This window comes from Lepisosteus platostomus, chromosome 2 (assembly GCF_059453375.1).
Source record: "Lepisosteus platostomus isolate fLepPlt1 chromosome 2, fLepPlt1.hap1, whole genome shotgun sequence".
In the NCBI taxonomy this organism is placed as follows: Eukaryota; Metazoa; Chordata; class Actinopteri; order Semionotiformes; family Lepisosteidae; genus Lepisosteus; species Lepisosteus platostomus.
Genome location: NC_142612.1, coordinates 6,040,682 through 6,057,605, shown reverse-complemented (window position 1 = coordinate 6,057,605; position 16,924 = coordinate 6,040,682). Strand labels below are relative to the sequence as shown.

Below are 16,924 nucleotides of genomic sequence, written 5' to 3'. Positions count from 1 at the left end.
TCCTGAACTACGCTTCACGGGAGCCTGGACCAACTCCCGTTACACCTGGTCTAGACGCCAGTCCATCACAGGGCACACACGGACACAAACACGCAAACATTCACACCTAGGTCAAGTTTTCCCAGAAGCCACTTAACCTACCAGTGTGCTTTTAGACTGTGGGAGGAAACCCACACAAACACAGGGGGAATAAACAAACTCAAGGCAGATACTGTAACAGTACAGGTGCAGGATTGAGCCCAGGGCCCCGTGCCGTGAGGCATCAATGCTGACCGCTGAGCCACTGCACTGTCCCCAAAATGTATTCCTGAGCAGAAAAAGAGATGTGAATCAAACACTGTGATAAAGAATGTAAGGTGCAATAACCTGAATTTGCTGTGAATTCTACAAAAATCATTATTTTGGAAGTAACTCTAGTCTCACGGATAAATAAGAAGATATCTAATGAAATGTACACATTTTTCTGGAATTCAGCCCTAGTCCTAGGGATTTCCAGTTCGTTTGTCTTATTTCTCGTTGACCAATCACCTGCTTCTAAAAATTAGGAGTTGTAAATTATTGATCAATTAAACAGGTAATTTGGGATTAATTAGGGAACTCTAGTCCTTCTTAACTGATGCATCTTCCAAATGTTCCAAATAATAAATTACATCACATTTTCTTTTTTTAACTGCTCATGGTTAAATGCTGCCCGGACTTTATATATTGTAGATTTAATGGTGACCTGTGAAATGTGTTGGATTGAGGCTCTCCAGCAGCAGGGTTGAGACCCTTATTTTAGACTGTTGGTCATTAATAAGGCCTCTGTTACCATGTTTAAAAACTGTTTTTTTTTAAATATTTCAAGTTATGGAAAAGTTATGTGCAAAACACTGAATATTCATTAAGACGAATCAATTGCATCAATTAATGCATGATGAATTTTTAATTGTGTGGCCATGCTTGTGAAGCAGTCTTTGACTGTTCAACTCTGAGAGCAGAAATGCCCCCCTCCCCAATAAAATCAATACAAGCTCTCTGATCTCTGTTTACTACAGCCCGCCATTTCTGGAGGAGAAGTGTTCTTCACTGTTGAAGTGTTAGTACTGCAGGTGATGATTAACACTGAGCAAAGACTTTCTGGTCTTTACCAACTATAACCCTTGACCAAATATAATGTGCTGATAAAATGGCATTTACTGGTCTCTCTGTTTTGGTGAAGCCCTCTAATTAGAGTGCACTACCCCTCCCTTTGTGTGGTGACTAGAGGTAATTTATGTATCTAGTCGGTGTGTTGCAGTCTGTATGACCTCTTCCTGAAAGCATGACACTTTATATTCCGTTTTAATGAGGCAGTCTCTTAGCGTGAGTCAAGTGTTATTGTCAGTGAAATCACATTCCTGATGTAAAAATAGAGCCTCTGCTGTTGTCTGCTTGAAATAGCTTGCCGACTGCCACTACTGACCCGCACCTGCAGGAATAAATAAAACACATTTGTCAGCAGTTGCATTTCAAGAGTAAAGCTGTATCTCCGTAAGGCTTAGTAAATGGGCATAGCTGACGTCCACATTTCTTGTTGATTATTCAGAGAAACTGTGGGGAGTGATTCAGAGTTAAGCTAAACCATAGTGAACTAAAGCTATAATGAGATCAAAACATACATGTGGGATAATGATTCATTACATAAACATGCCTTTATTTAATGGAGAGTCCTGTGATGTTAAATATAGTTTAAGAAGTAAATAAACACTTATATGTACATTGACTAAATAATAAAACCAGTTTGTTTTCATTATGCTTTTGAACTCCTCAAGTATGCAGTATGAGGGAGTCCGAGCCTATTGCTTGAAGGGGAAAGTCAAATGACAAATGTTAGTTTTTTTAATGGGCTTTTTACCAAAGTCCAATATGAACCGCATCTCAGACGTTACTGTACATAAAAGTTGAGTGGACAACTATTTTAAGTAGTCTAATGGTCCAATCAGAACATTAAAATAAATGCTCTATTTTTAATAAGCATGGGATTTTTATAGACTCAAAAACATTTCAGTGACAAGAAAGTCAAAGAGACAGCAATCAAGTTCTTCTCATCGCCTGTCTCAGATGTGGCAACACCAGGTTTTCTTCATTGGCTTTATTTTGAAATGGACCTTTTTTAGTTTTTTTTACTTTTGTTACATTATTTTTTTATCATTTTCTTTTATTTGAAGTCTTTCATTTCATCATTTCTACTGAGTTGATCGACTCACAAAACTAAAGGCCTAGCATCTCTGCTCCCTAAAACCGCAAACAAAACGTTGACAAATAAAGAAATGGCTAATGGGATTCTAGACCAGAAGATTTTAAAAAACCTTTTTAAAAGGTGAATTCCTTCTTTCCCAGAGAAAAGAAAGAGTAAAAATGACTTTCCAAGAGAAATGTTCACTCACTATACTATATAGTGACAGACATACCTCTAAACAACCCAAAATATGTTTTCTCAGTCTGTAGGAAATGTTTCCATTTATTGTTGCGGGAAACGCAGCTCAGAAAATCCATTTTCTTTCATAAGGGCGAAACCCTGGAGATGACACAGCGCACACCACCAGGGCCCAGGGCGGGCAGGGAGGCAGGATCTGAGATCTGCGGCCAGCAAAGGGTTACGGGTCTCAAGACAAAACTGGATTTGTCACAGCGGTCACAGATGTCAAGGGGCGGGGGTGAGAACCAGAGAGAGCTGGCAGTCTGAAGTGCCACTAAGTTTAGATCCTCTCCCCTGCTTCTCTCCCAGACACTGTGGTCCTAGCTGCTGGGGACAAAGTAAGGGATCCCTCTTCTCTCACACAGGTAAGCGTTCTGGCTCTTAGACCACATTTCTGGGGGGGGGTTTCGTTATCCGGATTAAAACGAACACAGTGTTTCAGCGTGGTGGATGTTGCTGTGCGAAGGGGTGTTCCAAATGGCACCCAGTACGTCCAGACCGCCGGGTCTCTCCTCTTGACTTGTCGCTTAACATAAACCTGATGGGTGCCGGCAGCTGCGACAGGAGTTTAAAAATAGCCTCTGGTTCTTTTAAAGCGGGCAATTCCAGAAAGCCCCACGAGAGACTCATAAATGTAGGTGCATTTTCTTACTAGACAGCACACGTACAAGGAATCGGCCTGCGCTTTGTTATTTGGGAGAGCACGTGGAAGATTCACCTGAAATCCGGAAAACATTAGTACAAGATTATTCTCAGCTTTGCCTGGGAAACCCGATCTGTTTCTTCAGCCATCACAACGGGGAGCAGGAGTGTGAGGCCTGAGAGACAGATTGGCGAAGCTTTTGACAACAAGTAATTTTTTACCAGCTTCTTTCTTAGTGCCTGCAGATTTTAAGTTTTATCCAGCTAACTATATCACTGTCTGCACCGTGGCTCGTGGTTAAAAGTTAGAAGGATGTGCCCAATAGTCATGGGTTTCACTGAAGGGATGATATCTGCACGGTCTCAATACTCTGGAAGTGTGAATCAACTTGTAAGATGTGCCCTGTGCCTGTGTCATTGTCGTATGTTGTGAAAACAGCAGTCTTGTTGCTCTCACAGCCGGTCTTCCACTTGTATACCCTTCTGAAATTAGTAAATATTGTTTTTGACTAATGCCGGTCTTTAGGATTAGCGGTTTGCTATTGGAGATCAACAACCAAAGAAAGTTCATTTCGGAAGGTTTTGCACTCTGTTGACTTGGTTGTGAGTGGTAACAAACTGCTTAGTTCTCTGGTCACGGGTTGAAGCCTGGGTCGACTGTGGCACACTACACCACTGGCTGGCCGCGCTGCCGGCAGGAATGGGGGTAGGGGGGGATAAGTCTGCCAGGTCTCTCAGGGGACCCTCACAAGTTTGTGAGGGACATGCCTCTCTTCCATTCTGTGCTGTGTTTCCTTTGATACATTGGGTGGGCCAAGGGAGTCGGTCTGTGCCTCCTCTTTGTCTCCTGTGTACAGCTACAGGGTTCATAGCTACAAGCCGAGACACGAAAAAACCCATTTCTTAAAGCCTCAGCATACATCAGTATCAATAAAACCCCAGTATTGAAGAATTGTTTTTATATAAAACTTTCATATAATGCCATGATAATCTCAAAATGATTGCAATTATAACACTTACGCCTGTACTTTCTGTGTAACCCAGTGGTTACTCGGAGCACTGATGACCTCGCATCTGTAAAAAGTTGTTTGTGTTGAAAACGCTTCCTTTGTTAGCAGTACCTCCTTGTGATTAGACTGCAGGTAGCTACCAATTAAGTTGTTGATAACAGAAAGGCGAGAAAGGAAAGAGTCGTCCAGCTGCTGGAAGACGGAGATGTGTGGGAATGAGAGTTGTAGCTTCCGTTCCCTGGCTATAAAGAGAGAGCTCTGCCAGGGGCAATGGGCAGAGAAAGAAAGAGGAGAGAAAAACTTTTTCTTCCTCTCACGCTGCTATGTGGTGCATCAACTCCAGCTGAAATAACGGCCTGATGATCGCATCACCTCTGTAGCCTGGACTCTTTTCCTGGTTTCCTGAAGAGGGGTTGCCTTCACCTGTCCCCCCTACAGTGCACGCCAGAACCTACTTGGCCAGTTATCTTTAGCAATGGGTTAACACGACGCTGCCTTTGCCTTTGTGGAGATTTGACTGCACACTCAAAACATGTAGCACACAGTTTCCAGCGAGCCATCAGCGCCGTGCCTGTTTGCGGCCTTGGCATTAATCTCATTTGAGCGTTTTTCCTTGATGTCTGGATTTGGCCACTGGAAGGCCTTCACAGGTGCTGTTGCCATGGCGTCCCGCGGTGACCCGGCTGGGGAGCAGGTGGTTCCTGAGGAGGAGGATGCCGTGAGTGTACGATCCGTACAGGCCCGGTACCTTCGCAGCCCCTCTCCCAGCAGGTAAGCAACTTCAAAGGACAAAGGTTTTTCAACTCTATCTTGCATAGACCTGACTAGTGTTTTTGCTCCAGGCTAAAAAAACACATGTTCCTTTAACCTGTGCACCATATCTAATTAATACTTTCTGGAATCTTTGAAGTGCTGTGATATTCTGTTTGTGTATTCAGTACAAGCTGTAGTGAAAGCTGTACTTTTTAACTTGGAGTGAGGTTCATACACTATGAGGGTGTAATTTTCATGGGGAAAATGATTGAAGGATTTCAGTAGGATTCTGAATCTCTAAAATCTACCTTACATCAAGCAAGCCTCTTTACACTTCATGTTTCCTGTAAAAAGACTGTACATGTACTTTCACATATCTATTACTTAAAGTAATTTTAGATTTTAGCGGCATAGCACCAATTTAGCAGACAAACTGAAAATGAACAAAGATTGAATTAAAAAATGAAATTGCGTTTTCTTTCACTGAGATCTCCAAACAAACTCGAGCTTTAAAGGAAGCCTGTATATTTCTTTCGGGTCTGGTAAAACATTTTTTTTTGCATCTTGATGTAGGTTCTCGATAATGTCTGATGCAGATACTGAAAGCATCTTCATGGAGCCAATTCACCTCTCACCTGCTGTAGCTGCGAAACAGATCATAAACGAAGGTAATCGATAGATAGCACGTGCAGTCCTACTTTAAAGATTTTGTGCTGGGTTTCGAGTTCTCTTTTCAAGAGGGATTAATGTACCCTTGTATGGTCTGCCTGTTTTTGACGGAGCTCTCCCTCACACAGTAGATTGCAGGCAACTAATCTTTAAATTTGCTTCTTGTTGTCTTGATGTGCGTGAAATTTAAAACAAAATGCGATATCTGTAAAGGAGAACAGAAGTATTTAAACTAGTAGAGTTTGTGTTCCTTTCACTCCTGTAGTCCAACAGGTACTCATGTAGACATGCTGTTTCCTTCCTCTAGGTGATGGCTTTATTAGTATTTGTTGCCAAATGAATTGGAATCTAACTTCTGAGCTTCACACCGTTAATCACTGCATTCTCTTCAAAACGACTTGAGTGCTCTGTAAATGTTTAAATTGTATTTGTATAGCTGACAGGAGTCCGTTACCAGGGTGAGTACTTTTGACAGCATTCTTACGTACTGCTTACAATAATATTGGTTTTCATTGCCTTGTTGGACAACAGTAAAACATATTTATTCCAAAAAATGATGTGGGTGAGTATGTGACCACTTACTGCACTTACTGCAGCCTCATAGAAATTGTGTGTACAGCTGCAGAACCTTGTTATAAGCACAGTGTGTGCATTACAGGTAACTGCTGTATTGGCACTGCCTTTCAGAACCTTAGGCAATTAATCCATTTACAGAGCACACTTGAAAGTGGCGTTGAACTGGATTTGTGCTACACAAAACAAAGACTTCCTGAGGAGCAAAATACAAACGACCATCTCAAAAACCTTTGTGCATAAGTACATTGAGTAAGTAATAAGCAAGTTACTAAAGAAAAAGTATGACAAAGACAATGTGATACCAACACAAGGATGCAAACAATGGAGAGGTAAGTGTTCAACCTATAAGCCTGTGTGTCAGGTACTGTTCTGTTACAGACACTGCATCTGTGACTTGGCGAATTTAGTGACTCTGCCCCACAGTGCTCTCCCATGGATCAGGATAGGTAGATGGTTGCAGTGGTCGATCAGCGAGGTTAGGCTGTGCACAGTGGCTGTCCAGCCCTGTATACTGCATTACTATTCACAGGGCTCCGCATCTGGTGAGCCCATAATTTCCAACCCCACCATTTTCTAAATGGAAAACAATGAACAACATGAACTTGAACTTGAACTTGAACTTTATTGCCATATGTAACTGGTACTGGTACAATGGAATTCTTACTTAGAACAACATGAACCTGAGCTGGTTCACAAAATTTAAAATACGTCGGAATGTTCTTTTACTTCCAAAAGAATCCAGTATTGCGTCGCAAAGTATGGTACGTCACTTCTGTATTTCACCTTAAAGAGGAGGTTTTGTCGTTGTAACGAACTGGTCACTCCACTTCAGTCACTCGATGTATTAAATAAGTTAATATAAGCTACACGTGCTGGAGGTTAAAAATATCTGTATCTTGGACAATGTTGGTAATGGAAAAATGGTCAAATTTGCTTCGTTAGCCTCTTTCTCTTAGATTATTATGTTTCAGTACCATTTTTTCGCATGTGAGAAATGAGCTGATAGTTGACATTGCGCTGCTAATGGCTCTGAAGCTTGGCTCAGCGCGAAGCCTCCCTCATCCTTCCGCCTGGCCTGAACCGGGTGGCCGTGATTCTGCCCCTAACAGCGATTAAGAACGGCTCCGCGGTTTTCTCCCTTTAACCCTGGCAGAGCTGAAACCCAAAGAGCTTAAAGTGGAGCCGGGGGTGCCGGAGACGATGATGGAGTCCGCGGAGCAGCTGCTGGTGGAGGACCTCTATAACAGGGTAAAGGACATGATGGACGACAGCAGCCCCTTCGACACCCCCTGCGTCCTGGACATCCAGCGGGCGCTCACCCAGGACAGGCTGGAGGCTCCCACCAACCCTGTGGATGAGGTCTGGCCGAACATCTTCATCGCTGAGAAGTGAGTTGCACGGGGCACTCCCAGATTGAAGGGTGTTGTTGTAAAGCAAAGTACCAGTACCTCACATACCTCAGCTTTCCTTTGGAAAAATATGATCTCTTTTACTCCCCATTCAAATCCGACCATGGCAGAATCCCATCTCAAGAACAGACAGATATAGGAGTTGATCCATATACAAAGAAACTGTCTCTGAATCTGGAGGTCTGTGCCTTTATGCTCCTACTGTATAAGGCTTACCAGAGGGAAGGGAGGAGAAAAATCTAAAAAAATTCTCTCGTAATACCCTGTAAGGAATGTACTGCAGTTGATAAGCTCTAAAAGACTACTGGACAGAAGTATTCAAAGAAAAAGACAAGTCTTTCCATTTTACCAATTGAAGTAGGAGCTCAGAAGAGGCCTGTTTTTGGTCTACAGGGCTGTGGCAGTGAACAAATCCAGACTGAAGAGGCTGGGCATAACCCACATCCTGAACACAGCCCACGGCACTGGCGTGTACACTGGACCCGACTTCTACACGGGCATGAACATCCAGTACATGGGCATCGAGGTGGATGACTTCCCAGAAATGGACATCTCTCAGCATTTCAGGCCAGCCGCAGAATTCCTTGATGAGGCTCTGCTCACCCACAGAGGTAAGGCGAAGGGCTTCAGTACATAAGAACATAGGCTCGGTTCGGTTTACTGGTGCAATCAAATGCTTATTTGCACGTGTGCTCAAATACAGAGACGTTAATGGAACACCAGAACATAAACACGGAACAGCAGCAGCAACAACAACAAAGTTAAATAACATGCAACTTAAATCCAAGCCGGACGAGCAGGGTGACAAGAGAAAAAAAGACACATCAGTGTGAGCCGGTGGTAGGGGTAGAGTTCAGTAATCTGACAGTCTGCGGGAAGAAACTGTCTCTGAATCTGGAGGTTCGTCTATTTATGCTCCTATAACGCTGACCAGAGGGAAGGGGGGAGAAAAGTGAGAAACCAGGATGACTGGTGTCCTTAGCGATACTCCCAGCCTTCCTGAGGCAGCGAGTTGTAAAAATGTCCACAGTAGAGGGGAGCTGTACCCCAGTGATGGACTGGGCTGACCTGACCACCCCCTGTAACGCCTTCCGGTCAGACAACGAGCTGCTGTGATCTCACACGTGAGCACACTCTCAGTGGCGCACCTGTAGAAGGTGGTAAGAAGAGTTACTTACTAGATAAGAAATGTTACAAATGAGATGAAGTTACTCAGACCTAACCCGTTGGGTACTTACTAACTAAACACTCAGCCTTTTCTTGAAAGAAGCAAGAATATTGACCCTGACAACACGGCTGGGAAGCCTTTGCCTGCTCCATACTCCTGCAACCCTTTGTGTAGAAAATGCTTCCTGTTCTCTGCTTAAAATCCACTTCCATGTAGTTTCCACCTGTGACTTGTTGCTTGTGTTTCAATGTTTGTACTGAAGAAGTCCACTGGGCTGATTATATCAGTGCCTTTGAGCATTTTGAATTCTTGGTCCCATATTAGTCTTCTCTATTCAACATTGGAACATGCAGTAAGATAATGATGCTTTTTACTTGCAATTAATGATTTTTACTGACCATGTGGATACTTGTATATATAATATATTCAATTATTACATATGTTCCCTTTATAGATTTCCAGATCTATACAATATCTCATGTGATCATATCATTTGTATTAAAATGTTTAGTGAATTATCAATCGTTTTTCAAGTTTTTCAAGTTGTTTATGTCAACTCATCTATCTCCAATTGCTCTTCGATGAGCACATATCTTTTGAATGAAATCAGCTGGCAGTAGGAGACACTGAAACAATGTATCAGCCTTTTAAAAGAGGAATCATTTTAACGATGTCCTCAGGAGTGTCTTTTCAATAGACCTGCTGTTCAGAGTAAAAAAGAACAGATATGTTAAAACTTATTTTAAGCTGCCAAATGCACAATTTGAACAGTTCAAACTAAATGTCTTGTCATAGGTAATATAATGTAAAGTGTAAGGTGTACATCTACATACATTCCTCCTTAGGAACAGATTGATCATTTCTTTGTGTATGTTTAGCAATTCACAGGTACTTAGTCATAAATAACTAATACACACTTTGTAGAAGACACTTAAAGCAATGTTTTAAGAAAGTCAGACAGTGGTATCTCAAAAAACCCTTTCCCAGACTTAGTCTTTCTGTGAGTCTTCCATGGCTATAGAGGACTATAATGCTGAAACAAAGCTTTGAAAAAGACCTGCGCACTAGCACCACACACTGACTTTGTTGGCGTTATTATATAGCATGATGTATTTTCTGAGTGTACAATACTTTATTAGGTTACTAGCACTACACCTTTTCAAGCAAGTCCATTGTCTGTCAGCTTTTCAGAGAATGTGTTCCTTTAGAAGTGTACGTGTTTCCAAGCGTCCTGATTGCAAAGCTCAGTGCGGTAGTTTTATGAGCTATAGGTCACATCACATCAGGTTAAATGTAAATTACAAAGCTGGCTACCCCACCTGCTGGTCTGTGTCGATCACTACATAACTACCTCCTCCTGCAGAACAACTGACCCAATGTAACCAGATTAGCTCAAAGTTGTTTTTTCCTGTTTTTATCCCCATAGCTATGAATGGCCTTTAAAGAGTCAGTGATTTACCACACCCTGATAGGTCTGAAACAAATTACTTTTGGTGTTGCTAGTTTTTCACTTTTATAGTGAGCTATAGGTGAGCATTAGCCTTACAAAAACCATTATGATCCTCAGAATGGACAACATTTTCCACCTCTGACATCTGATTATATTGGGACACAGAATAATGCACCCTCACTATGTAGTGTATTAATGTAACTAGTTCCTAGCAAAATATAACATGCAATAATTGAAATTGAAAACAAGCTTTGGGCTTCATCATTTATGATCAGCATTGTTTATTACAACTATATTCCATGTTTATTTTAATATTTCACATGCGCCGTTTTAGACATGTAGGCTGCGGTCATCTGGTTTTCCAGAAGGGCATCATGGATGTGATGTTGTAGTTTGATGCACAATATTCCCTCAAGTACATTCAGATATTGTTTTAGGTTTCATCAGTGGAAGCAGACAGTATTTAAGTAGGTGCTTTCCAGAGACCTGCTCCTCAGGTGGGCATGATGATAAATCAATCTGGGAAGGAGTGAGCTGAGAATTTTAGTGATGTGGACTATTTGGTGATAGACTTACTTCTTAAAGAATGTTTATGAAACATATCCTCCATGTGCTTTTTCACTGTTTTTGACCAGATATAAAAAATGTGAGGAATGGAAAGATACAGATCTTCTTATGGACCGAAAAGCTCAGATAGCACCTTAAAGCTTTAACCTTAAAACAAACAGAAGAAGTCTCTACTGATGCCTTGCAATACATTGCATTTTCACGAATTACAGGAAAATCAAGGCTTAAAAACAAGGTTGCATGGAGCAGAATCAAATACGTTAGTTGATTCATAGATAGGGAGGGATTGACTGGTATTAGTTTCTTAATTACCCCAGATTACTGAGGTTTAACTCCCTTCCTGAATCTCCAGTATTCTAATAATCATTGTTGCATGTATTTAACCAGATAAATCAACTGAGAACAGATTCTCATTTATAATGATGAGCTGGGGGTACCCGTTTCTACATCAGGGCATTTAACCAAAGTCTGAGTAAAGTACCTTGCTCAAGGGCACAACAGCAGAGCCCAGACTTGGATATTAACCCACAAGCTTCTACACATGAGTTCAGAAGAGACCTAAACAGACCTCCAAAGTGTTTCTTTTTTAGGAGCCCAGTGCTTTCCCAATATAATGACTAGCAGTTGAACGTTTACGTCGAACAACACATTACCTACTTGGTTTACAACCCTGCTTTGCAAAGTTTAAGAGAAAATAACTATTTTTGTTTAGATTAGAGACTGTATTTCCTTTTCTCATTGATTCAACATTCTCAAATAATGTCTCATGAAGGTTTCCAGGAATTTTAAAATTGCATACAGTTGTATGAGACTATATTAAAGATAAGTGATTTATTGAAATTCGGTGCTGTAAATCTCACTGACGTCACCATACGTTGAATTAAACCATAAATTGTGAATTAATATACTATCAAAATTATGTGTATCATTTAACAAGTAAATAGTGTGGATGCAAACAGTCTACTATTTAATGTGTACATAATAAGCTGATCTTATCTGCCTACTGTATTGTGAACCCTACTTCCTAAAGCAATGAAATTCGGTATTCTTATAAACAGGACCACAGGTGACATATTCCCAAGTACAACATCAGGGAACAATGAAACAAAATGAAATGAAATGAAAGCTACAAGCAGCTGTGGACCATGTCCTTCTATTCTTGTAGGGCAGTGTGGACATGGACACACCTAGTGGTTGATATTTGATTAAAAAAAGCTTTGTCCATCTGTCCTCATTTTCATAGCATGAATTTTACTGAAACAATCTGATTGAAGTGCCTCACTCAAGAGTGCAATTGCAGTGCCCCATCCAGGACTCGAATCCACAACTCTTCAGTCAGAGGTCTACCACTGTAACTGCTAGTTCACACTGTTGGCCCAAGAGGAGGTCACATTGAACCCAAGCTGTACTCACAGTCGAATAATATATGTACCAAATTTAATTGCTCCTCGGTGCACATCTTTAATGGAAGTTGATCAGAAACATGTCTTAAATAAGTCTGATACATGTACAAACATCCTGTACAAGCATCACAACCCCTATTTATTCCAAGAACTATAAATGCATTTAAAACAATTCACAAATTGTAGTTTGGCAGAAGTTAAAAGCCATAATTCAGCATGCAAGCACATGTGCTGGAAGCATGGAAATGTATTTAATGAAGTAAGCTAACACCGCTGTCATTGTGCTCTTGGCAGGTAAAGTCCTTGTGGACTCGATGATGGGGGTGAGCCGTTCGGCAGTGCTTGTAGCCGCCTACTTGATGATCTTCCACCACATGACCATCATGGAAGCCCTGATGACACTGAGGAAGAAGCGCCCCATCTACCCGAACGAGAGCTTCCTGAGGCAGCTCAGGGAGCTGAACGAGACCCTGCTTGAAGAAAGGGGGGGGGGTGAGGATGATGACAGTGACACTCTGAGTCAGAGCTCAGTCATTCAGGCTAAGACACATTCTGTCATGGCGGAGGAAGAGGAATCAGGAAGCGTCATGGGAGCAAAAGCCCATTCTATCTTCGTGGAGGAAGAGGACAAGATGAGCACTATGAGCAGCGTCTTGACCGCAGCAGCCAAGTCCAGCGTGGTTTCCAAAAGACCCACCCTCATTGATGAGGATGAGGAGGATAGGCTGTATGAGGAATGGAGGAAGAAACAAGGACTGCCACCCAGTGAAAAGCCAAACCTCAAAGAAGTCAAGATACCCAGGCTGCCCGAGGAAAAAGAAGATGAAGATGTGGACGGCATGATCAGGGAGTGGCAACGGAGAAATGAACAGTACCAGTCGGAGGACTGGTGGCGGGCACAGCTCATGAGCGAAGACGAGCAGTCTCTCCTGGGCGGCAGCTCCTTCTCTGCAAATGGCTGTGATGACTTGGAAAGTGTCAACAGCGTGGACATCCGGGCCCTAAAAGAGCGCTTGGCAGCCAGTGGCGCCGGCAGGTTCCGCAGCGATTCGGTCTCCACTGAAGACAGCGCAGCAGACATTTGGACGAAAAGGCTGAGGGAGATCGAAGAGGAGGCCGCGGCAAGATATGGCGACAAAGGCCGAGGCGCCACGGAGAACGGAACTGGGGAGAAAGAGATTGACGAAGAGAGCCTGTTCTCTGAGACCAGCTCTTTGTACAACTTCTGCAAGAAAAACAAAGAGAAGCTCACCCCTCTGGAAAGGTGGAGGATCAAAAGGATCCAGTTTGGGTGGAACAAGAAGGACGCGGAAGCTGAGAAAGCCGAAGGCGGCAGCGTGCAGGGGGAAGAGGAAGAAACGAAAGTCGCTTCGGGCGAAGTCAACCTGACAGCCTACCAGAACTGGAAGCTGAAACATCAGAAGAAACTGGGCACTGAAAACAAAGACGAAATTGTGGAACTCAGCAAAGGAGAGGACACTGCTTCAATCAAAAAGAAGCAGAGACGTGCTGAGATATTGGAACGCTCCAGGCAGACCCTAGAGGAGAGCCAATCCATGTGTGGGTGGGACACAGAGAGCTCCATGAGCGGAAGCATCCCACTTTCTGCAATTTGGCCCACCATGTCTGCAAGGAGCGTCAGTGATGACACCACTTCGATGCTGAGCATGCAGAGCAACCGATCATCCTTTTCTCAATCAAGGAACCTGCAAGGCCTTCCACCAGCCCCCATCACTCCTCTGCCAAATATTCAGGTAGGCAATGATGATGCCATCTCCTTGGCAAGCATCCAGAACTGGATTGCCAACGTTGTAACTGAGACTATAATCCAGAAGCAAAACGAGTTATTGATGCAGGGAGGCCTCCCTCCGAGTCGTAGTCCATCTGTGATGAGCGCAGGCGCAAGACCTGGTGCTCCGGGCAAATACATGGATGATGACAAAGTGTCCCTTCTGAGCATGCAGAGCGGGGTGTCTTACGCAAGTTCCTCATCCAGACAGAGGGAGCTGCCGAGTACAGACAGCCACTCAGTTCTGTCATGCAGCAGTTTGTCCAACATAAAACCTGAAGGACATGGCTCCAAAGACAAAATTACACGCACCAGCAAACCTCTCTACAGCCTGTTTGCAGATGATGTCGACCTCAAGAAGTTGGACACAAAAGACAAGGAAATGAAATCTGAAATGAGAGGCAAAATGTCTGCGTATGAGAAAGAAAAAATAGCTGCTGACAACAAGCGTAGCACCTTGTTCAGGAGAAAAAAGGCAAAAGATGACAAGGAGGATGAGGATGACACCATGAGAGCATCTGGAAATTATTCGTACACAAAGTTCGACAGATCAGACAGATCTGATACTGTACCGAATATTACTGGGCAGCTTTCTAGATCAGTCACAGAAAGTGCAGACAAAACAAGCAGCATCGACAAGTGGCTCAATGACATCAAAAGTCCCTCCAGATACCAACAGAAGTCTTATGGTGGAGAAAGCTCCGAACCTAAATTCTCCAGGTCATCATACACCAAAGAAGACAACATTGAGACATCATATTCGAAGTCCTCCAGAAGCTGGAAGGAATTCTCTGATAGGTCCTTAAGCAGCCTGGATGAGGTGTACAAAAGCTCATCCAGATTCTCTTCTAAAGAACCTTCAACAGCATCAGACCTACACTCCTCTGACAGGTTTGGAGTGCATAGCTATGATGATCACAGAAGAAACAGTACAGAGTTATATGATTTTAGGAGATCAGCAACAACAGAGGAGGCTACCTCTAACATTGCAACTCAAAAACACAGATCGCAGGTAACATATTCTTCTGAAGGTGATGACTCCGAAGATAACCATGGATTAGAATATGGAGCTAAAAGAAGATTCACCCAAAGTTTTTCAAAGTCAGAAGAGAATAACAGAGAAACAAAGAGAAGTGACAGTGATGATGAGGAAGAGGCTCCTTTAAATACTTGGTCTAGAATAAAATCAAAGCCCAAAGAAGATGAGGAGTTAGATGACGATGAAGTCATCACTGCTTGGAGACGTCAACAGGAGTCAAAATCAAGGACTCAAAGAAGAAGAGAATTATAAACCGTCACATTCATTTTGAAAGCATGTGTACATATTCCAAATCAGAATATGATCTTCCATAACATTCGATAATAATACACACCAACAAGTATTATATTTGATTAACTTACAATTATTCTTTAAAAATAAATAATAAATCATATTACCTGCAAGAATATACATTCACCTCTTTTACTTATGCTTTCCTTTTAAGGGTTGAAGTAATAAAAACAGAAAGATTATTCATTAAATAATCTTTTTCCGCAAGGATGCACAACATGAATACCTTGTCATTTTGTAACGTACAGTTATACCTTAGTCCGACCCAACTTCATTTGAAAATGTAGCTGAAAGTATACTTACAGTCACTGCTTTGATTTGGTTCAAACACTGAATAGAGGTTTAATTTCTTTATTATGAAAATGTCTGTAAATGATCATTTTCTCCCATAACTGTCAGCTCTGCTATGTCTGCCAAAACATTTGACATTATTAGAAATTGTACAATGAATGAATCTGGAAAGATTCAAGCCATATTCACTGTATGTTGAGATTTCTCGGCTATACACTGTACTGTTGTTGTATTTTCATACCATGTATCATTAAATGTATAAGTTAAAAAAAGACACATTTCGGTACCAGTTGTAAAAACTAAAAAATGTGCAAAAGTACTTGAACAAGTGACCAGTGAACCGCACATGAAGGTCCTGTTCTAATGTTGGCTGCCTGGAGTCCGTTTCACAAGGTCCAATTATTATTAATCATGTTCACAGAAGCTGCAGTGTAAAATTCCATTTGAACACACAGGGGAGGGGAGGTGCTTGAATTGACAGCTGTCTGCGGGGGAATATGAACTGGTAAACTGAAACTCTAGAAAACCATTTTCAGTATTCTAGAAAATTCTCAAAGAACCTCAAGAGCTATAACATACACAGCTGAGACGAGAGCTGAATGCTGTTTCTTTACTGTTGCCGTGAGTTAAGTGAGCCGATACTGACATACTAAAATTACCCTTACACAGTCTTTGATTGTTTCATGATATCTGCTTGATTTGTGTAAGGTGTGTGGCATTTAGTTAAAAGTACATACTTTAATAATCCATTATACTCCCCTATATGAACTCTGCTACAGCACAGGATGCTGTCATTACCTCTTCAGCATTTGAAGACCCAGCAGAAGACACTCAGCATGTGTCTAGCCTCTGGTACAGCTCTCTTTATCTTGGGACTAAAAAAATAAGAGCTTAAAGATCATTTCCAAGTTCAACCATCTTTCTTCCCCCAAAAAAGGAGGAGAATTACTTATTGTAACTTTGCACTCTGAAATCACCCACTCAGTTATAACTATTAAGTACTGTTACAGCTTTAATTAGAATATGTAAATACCGAAGAATACATCATACATCATAAATGTTCATAAACTGAAAATAAAAAATAAGCTTTCATAGTTCTTGGCAGTGTGCGATAGACTCCTTATGATAACACAAACCACAGTACTGAGTAAATATGGCAAAGATTTCCGTATCAATCACCCTCTAGAAGAAAGACACTTTTTATTCTTTTATTTATTCCTGAATGATTTTCAGGTAAAGTATACAACATTTAGTGAAGCTTTTCTGTGCTGTCATTTGGCACGGCTGCCCATAACAGACCCTCCAGCCTACGAATGCTCATATTTCCTCTACAAACACATAGAATGAACCAAAACCGGATTCTAGGTCTTACAAAACGTATTCTTCCTAAACAGAAGTGAACAAAGCATCCTCACACTTGTCTAGCT

General features: G+C 41.9%; 1 protein-coding gene across 1 annotated transcript; it reads left to right on the top strand.

Annotated features, from left to right (window-relative positions):
* Positions 1–2,666: 2,666 nt before the first annotated feature.
* On the top strand, positions 2,667–15,324 carry styxl2 (serine/threonine/tyrosine interacting like 2). Its single transcript, XM_088647817.1, has 6 exons — positions 2,667–2,805; positions 4,733–4,863; positions 5,419–5,513; positions 7,244–7,478; positions 7,893–8,110; positions 12,382–15,324. The coding sequence occupies exons 2-6, from the start codon at positions 4,754–4,756 to the stop codon at positions 15,165–15,167; spliced, it is 3,444 nt and encodes a 1,147-aa protein (XP_088503943.1). The 5' UTR covers positions 2,667–2,805; positions 4,733–4,753; the 3' UTR covers positions 15,168–15,324.
* The last annotated feature ends 1,600 nt before the right edge of the window (positions 15,325–16,924 follow it).

Bases quoted from the DNA above. Each gene is read 5' to 3' on its own strand.
- styxl2 (XM_088647817.1), top strand. From the start codon at position 4,754: ATGGCGTCCCGCGGTGACCCGGCTGGGGAGCAGGTGGTTCCTGAGGAG. The intron at 7,479-7,892 runs GTGAGTTGCACG...TTTGGTCTACAG, and splicing joins AACATCTTCATCGCTGAGAA to GGCTGTGGCAGTGAACAAAT. The intron at 8,111-12,381 runs GTAAGGCGAAGG...TGCTCTTGGCAG, and splicing joins GGCTCTGCTCACCCACAGAG to GTAAAGTCCTTGTGGACTCG.